This window comes from Volvox carteri (assembly GCF_000143455.1).
Source record: "Volvox carteri f. nagariensis unplaced genomic scaffold VOLCAscaffold_3, whole genome shotgun sequence".
Lineage (NCBI taxonomy): Eukaryota > Viridiplantae > Chlorophyta > Chlorophyceae > Chlamydomonadales > Volvocaceae > Volvox > Volvox carteri.
In genome coordinates this window covers 338,508-345,403 of record NW_003307546.1, presented here as the reverse complement: position 1 = coordinate 345,403, position 6,896 = coordinate 338,508, and the positions used below count along the sequence as shown (strand labels likewise).

The 6,896-nt window shown below is 57.8% G+C and overlaps 1 protein-coding gene across 1 annotated transcript in view; it reads left to right on the top strand.

Annotated features, from left to right (window-relative positions):
* Window positions 1-5,483: 5,483 nt before the first annotated feature.
* Window positions 5,484-6,896, top strand: part of VOLCADRAFT_86543 (uncharacterized protein) — a gene marked incomplete at both ends in the record, with an annotated part of 13,222 nt that continues 11,809 nt past the window's right edge. The window contains 3 exons of the mRNA XM_002946475.1: window positions 5,484-5,526; window positions 5,816-5,883; window positions 6,399-6,500. Of these exons, the coding sequence (XP_002946521.1) occupies window positions 5,484-5,526; window positions 5,816-5,883; window positions 6,399-6,500 (213 nt within the window). The remainder of the gene's footprint in view (window positions 5,527-5,815; window positions 5,884-6,398; window positions 6,501-6,896) is intronic.

The window sequence follows — 6,896 nt, the reverse complement described above, 5'->3', positions numbered from 1 at the left end:
GATGATGCGAGTCCGGACATCCAGGGGCCCGGACAGCGAGCCCCAGGGTGAGCGTACCTCCGGAGCCCAATAGTAACATATGGGATAATAGTCTTTAATTCACTTTCGCAGTGTTGATTCACCCTGCATGGACAGCCTTAGGCTGCTGGCCCTTGGAGCCGCTCCATGGCTCCAGGTATGGGCCCCAGGTTGCACCTCTGGACAGTAACGCAACTCCGGGAGGGGGTGTGCACCACCAGCTGGTGGTGTGTACATACACAGTACGCACAGCCCTCTATACGGGCATACGTGCCGCTTCTTTGCTGGCATCCTTTTCATTTTAGCTAAGACCACGCAGCCCAGTACGATGTGCGCATGGGGTTAAAATACACACGTATACACCCACGCAAGAACGCGGGCAGCCAAATATGTGTTTAATTGGATTAACACCCCCCAAAAAATAAGCCCCGCCCACTCATCACCCTAGGCCGTCCCACTTCCTAAGGACGTCCTCTAGGGGCACATCCGCCCCAGGACGGAGGCGCAAACATAGGGCCCTGGCGCAACATAGGGCCCTGGCGCAAACATAGGGCCCGACCTTCCTCTACACGCCCTCAGAACAGCGCCTTGAGCAGGGCGTTCCCGCCCGCCTCCAGCAGCCCGCGACCGTCCGGCAGGATGCTCCGCACGCGGCCGGTCGTGGCGAGGTCTATGGGGTAGTGACCTCCCTGGGGGTTGGAAGGGGGAGCAGGGGCCGGGGGGAGGGGGTCGCAGGCTGGGCGGGTGGAAGGGGGGGAGGAAAACCGGAATGGGGGATGGCCCGCGATGTGATGGATGGAAAGGGGGTGGTGAAAATCGCGAAGTGGGGGACGGTGTGTGGGGGTTTTAGGTAGGCTTGTGTGTGTGTACGTGTGTATTTTCTGCCGTACCTTGGTTTTGGTCCTGGTGCTAGCTCCCGCTGCCTTGAGCAGCTTGCAGCATTCATACGAGTCGGCCTTGGCCGCGAAGTGGATTGGCTCCCAACCATCCTGTGGGTCCATGTGCAGTTAACACACGGGGGGAGAGGGGGAGGGGGAGGGGGAGGGGGAGGGGGAGGGGGAGGGGTAGTACGCCACGCCAGTATGCAGCGCATATGCTCTTGTGGTATGTGTGGGCACTTGGATGTGTACGTAAGAAATGTTCGTGTGTGAGGAAATGTGTGTGTGTATGTGTGTGTGTGGTGCGCAACATCATGCTATCATCCCACCATTATCAGGCGATGAGGATGAGAACTAAAAGTACGACAATCCACATCACATCACATCCTCAGCCCTAGGCAGCAAGCGCCCAACCAAATGCGAATGCGCAGTTAAATGCAGCGGGGCGGGGGGAGCCCTGGCCCCAACCAGGGGCCCCCACACGCATTCACTCTCTCACACCCTCCCATCCCCGGCCCCTTCTCCCCCTCCCGACTGTGCCACGTGTTCCCCCCCTCCCCTCCACCTCCCGCCCACACCACACCTTATCTTCTGCATCTATTCGTGCATTTGCAGCAATGAGAACCTTCACCGCCTCCGGATTGTCGTTGTGGGCCGTGCACATCAGGGGTGTCTTGCGGTCGTCCTGACGTCACGGGGGAAGGCGGGAAGGGGAAGGGGAAGGGGGAGAAGGGGTTTCGAGGGGGGAGATAACCAAGGAAGGGGAATACGGGGGGGGATACGAGGGTCCTTCATACGTACAACTACAGCCACTAAAGCAAAATGTGAAGTGTCCAAAACTCAGCTCATCAGGATAACCTCATCGTCGTCCGTACTCCGAGCTCAGACACAAAAACACAGCAACATGTGTGGGACGTCGTACGTGGCGCTAGGGCCCCTGACAGCGATGGAGTGTGCAGGGGTGGGGTTGAGGGCTATTGGTCTTCCAGGCCAGGGACTAAGTGGGATGAGGTGGGAGCTTCCACGACCGATCGTCTCGGTCGTGGAAGGCAAGGTGATGCACGGACCACCAGGGTGGGCAGCCGCACCTGCAAATGGTGCAAAGGCTGCCTGGACGGAACTGTGCCGCAGCGCGTGCTGGGGTTGGTTAAAAGAGGGCCTCCGTAGCCAACGTGTCTTTTTATCATCGGTTACATGAGGTAGAATCGTAGAGACACAGGGTGGGTCGCGCGCCCTCTGTCGGATATGCGGGGACTGTGGCCCCTCACACCCTTCTCCTCTCCCTAGGGGGAGAGTGCGTCGGTGGCCGTTCCCGTTCGGGTGCGATGGGGTGTCCCTGCCCAGCATCAGGCCAGGATCGATGCGTAACAGAACACACACAAATACACACATACACACATAGATACACACGTACACAGACACACACGTGTACAGACATATGCACGAGGGGCCGCACATACACGAACACATACGTGTGCGCATACATGCCGACAGCTCCCCCCCTTTTCAGGGCCCCCTTCATCCCTACCGGCTCTCTTGCTTCCTTGTTGGCTCCGCTGTCAAGGAGCGCCTGTATGGCATCAGCTGTACCGTAGATACTTGCGAGGTGAAGTGGGGTACCGACCTGAGGGGGGAAAGGGGAGAGAGGGGGAAGGGGGAAGGGGAGTCCAGCCGAAGCAAGGAAGGTCAGGCAGGCAGGTGCAGCAGACGATGGGCTCCAGAACGGAGGAGGAAGGTCCCCTCCACACACCCCAAGCCCCCCTAGGACCCGCTTTCCCCTCCCACAACGGATGCAGGGGTGTATCCGGACAGTTATCCGTACTCCATGTATGTATGTCCCTCTACCTGCAAGGCCCACGCAAATGCGCGCGAGAGAGAGAAAGGAAGAGACAGATATCCCCCTGCGGTCCCGAGGCCCGCCCCTTCAACACCCATCTCCCCGCGGAGGGTCCCTTCACAGCCTCGCTGCTATCCATCTTTGCATTGCCAGTGGGCCAAGGGCTGCAGACCTGCGGGCTGCCGATGCTAAGGGCCCAACCCACCGCCCCACTGGGGGTCTGACAGACTGACATACAGTTGCACCACTAGGCGTCTAACGGGAAAGTGATGCCAGCCCCGCAGGACTTTTGATTGAATCTGCAACCGTCGACGCGGTGTGGGGCTGGACCAGGCAGCCCCTTAATACCCCTCTTTTGCCTCCTCTCTGCTCCAACCCCCAACCCCGGTGGCGGACCCACCGATCCGGACACATCAACCTTGGCTCCCGCCTTGGCCAGCAACCGTATGGCTACCGGATGCCCCCATTCCGCCGCGACGTGCATGGGCGTTAAGTTCTTCTGTGGGCCGCGGGGTAAAAGGGGGGGAAGATAAGGTGGGCGAGGGAAGGGTGCCGGCTGCCAGAGCACGACGCCCATTCGGCTGGGTCACGAAACACCATGCGGTGCGGCAACCCGCGCCTCCCCTTCACCACGTTCCTCTCTCTCTCCCCCCTCCCGGACGTCCCCAACCTCTCCCATTCCATCCGCAGCATGCTCACTAGGTCGGTAGTGCCGTACTGCATATTATGGGTTACCCAACCCAGTTGGCTCCCCATGACCCGGTGTCCGGTGTCCGGGGGGAGGGTGGCAGGATTGAAATGACTTCCACTGCTAACAAGTCCCTTTCCCCCCTTCCCTCGCCGCCCCTTCCCCGCCCAGGTTCACGAGCCCCTCCCCGCCCCTCCCTCCGCGGTCATCACGCACTTCGCCTTGCATCACCGCATTCACTCACACATGCAAGCGCAATGGCATCTTTTACTCTCATTATTCATTCTTGAAATGTATGCAATTCCATGTGTGTAAGGGATTTGTGTTCATTGCCGACTAGATGTGGTGTCCGTTGTCTCTCGGCCAGCCTTCTGATGTCGGGCTCTGCAGACCCAGCGAACTAATGCTTCCTCCCACAGGAGCCTGTTCCTTCACATATGGTATCGAGTAATGGTTCGATCTTATATCAGTCCGCATTGGAGCTGCTTTCCGGTCGTCACAGCATTTCAGCATCGCATGATGGAATGATTGCCAGCCTGTGTTGCCAGTTATTCACCCGGATCTCGTAACTACTCGTTTCATCACTCTTAGATACTGGCATTTATCAAGAATGGGCCGATCGGCCCATTCACGAATCAGTTTTTTTTCATGATTTGCTGCCCATGATAGGAAAGGTGGATGTGGGGGAGAGAGGGGAGAGGGGAATCCGGGGAAGAGATAGCTACCTCTTATAGGAGATGGGGATGAGAGAGAGAGAGAGGGGGATGCGGGGCGGAGGTGATGGTGGCAATGGCGACGGTGGGGGAGGTGAAGGGGGAAGCGGTGATGGCGGCTTGGTTGACGGTGGCTCAGGCGACGGCGGCACAGGCGGCGGCGGGGATGGCGATGGTGGCAGGGGTGCGACGGTGGTTTTGGTAGCGGTCGGGATGGGGATGGAGGCAGGGTTGGCGACGGCGGCAATGGCGGCAGTGGGGATGGCGACGGCGGCAATGGTGATGGTGGGGATGGTGACGGCAGCATTGGCGATAAAAGGGTTGGTGACAGCGGCAGTGGGCATGGTCCGGGCTTTCGTGGGGACGGCGAGGGTGGAACAGGCTACGGCAGGGTTGGTGACGGCGGCAATGGCGACGGTGGGGATGGCGACGGCAGCAATGGCGTTCGCAGGGCTGGCGACAGCGGCAGTGGCGGCATGGTTCGGGCGACAGTAGGGACGGTGAGGGTGGAAGGGGCGATGGCAGGGTTCACGACGGTGGCAATGGCGGCGGTGGGGTTGGTGACGGCGGCAATGGCGACAGTGGGATCCTATAGAATAATGTATCTGATACTAGAAAAGTTAATAGATGAAGGCTGGAGAATCAAAAATTAATTCATCTGGCAATATAATTTAATTGCTATTTTTAGGTTGCTCCATATCCTTCTGTGTTTCTGATTCAGCAGGAATCAATTCATTATCAGACCTTCTAAATTTTTTAGGATCAAAATATGTAGGGGCAGCACTTGTAGTTCCTGCTATATCAACTATAGAACAGGAACGTCTAGAAAGTGCCGATCGCCTAATAGATGCGTACAATGAAGCTAAATCCATGGGTTTTGACGTTAAAATGATCAAACATGTCATAAAGCTCCGTGAAAAGGATAAGAAAAAGCTGGAGCCATAACACACACGGAGAACAGCGCCGTACAGCACCGTATGCACTGCCTACAGCGCCCCTTCAGGCATTGACCTGCCCATTCGGGCGCCTGCTCACGCGCCTTGGCGCCCCCCTCAAAGCCTACCTCGACACACTTCCCCAAAGCCCGCAGCACTTTCCGGTGCTGTCTGTGATGTTTATCCCCGAAGCGCCAGCGGCTTCAGCAATCCGCCCCACAGCCGCGCGGCAACTCTTCGGAGGCCCCGAGCATGGGCCAAATTAACTGTACAAACGAGCAGCTTGCGTATTTCATAGAGAAATGAAAGCAAAAATGTCGGCCTGCTGGTGGCAAATCGGAATGCCCGTGCGGGCAAATGGTAGCACAAGCTGGGTGTTCGAGTTATCATACCCCGTTATCCCAGAAATCAAATATGAGATACGTGGCACCTTTTGAGATGAAATTTAGCCCGAGAGGTGTTGATGTGACTTTGGGCTCGGTGAATGGAGGCAGCCAAAGTTGTTTGTGCTCATACGATCTTTGTTGGCTACAGGCAAGATACCTAGCAATAGAGAATGCAATATATTACCAATAACGCGTTTCAGCCGGGCGAGATATTATGTTTAGTCCGTTACACACACACGGCCACACGGCCACACGGACATGGGCAATCCTACAGGGCGGGGCCCCCCTGGGCGCTTCGCGCTGGGGCCCCGNCCAAAAAGCACACGTTGACTACGGAGGCCCTCTTGTTACCGATCCCAGCACGCGCTGCCCAGGCAGCCCGGCTGCTGCAGCATTTGCACCACTTGGTCCGGCTTGGTCCACCCCGGGTGGGTCCCGGGTGCATCACCTTGCCTTCCGCGACCGAGACGATCGGGTGGTGGTCAGCTCCCACCTCATCCCAACCACGCCGCGACACTCTGCGAAGCTCTGCGAAGCCTGTCACCTGCCGCCAGAATTCTAGAACCGTGCGGCCCTTGGCGCTCCTTCTACTCTCTAGGGATCGGACGTCCAGGTCTTAGTCCCACTTAGTCCCTAGCCTGGTAGCCCAATAGCCCCTCAACCGCACCCGAGCACACTCCATCGCTGTCAGGGGCCCTAGCGCCACGTACGACGTCCCACACATGTTGCTGTGTTTTTGTGTCTGAGCTCGGAGTATGGATGACGATGAGGTTATGCTGATGAGCTGAGTTTTGGACACTTCACATTTTGCTTTAGTGGCTGTAGTTGTACGTATGAAGGACCCTCGTATCCCCCCCCGTATTCCCCTTCCTTGGTTATCTCCCCCCTCGAAACCCCTTCTCCCCCTTCCCCTTCCCCTTCCCGCCTTCCCCCGTGACGTCAGGACGACCGCAAGACACCCCTGATGTGCACGGCCCACAACGACAATCCGGAGGCGGTGAAGGTTCTCATTGCTGCAAATGCACGAATAGATGCAGAAGATAAGGTGTGGTGTGGGCGGGAGGTGGAGGGGAGGGGGGGAACACGTGGCACAGTCGGGAGGGGGAGAAGGGGCCGGGGATGGGAGGGTGTGAGAGAGTGAATGCGTGTGGGGGCCCCTGGTTGGGGCCAGGGCTCCCCCCGCCCCGCTGCATTTAACTGCGCATTCGCATTTGGTTGGGCGGTTGCTGCCTAGGGCTGAGGATGTGATGTGATGTGGATTGTCGTACTTTTAGTTCTTATCCTCATAGCCTGATAATGGTGGGATGATAGCATGATGTTGTGCACCACACACACACACACATACACACACACATTTCCTCACACACGAACATTTCTTACGTACACATCCAAGTGCCCACACATACCACAAGAGCATATGCGCTGCATACTGGCGTGGCGT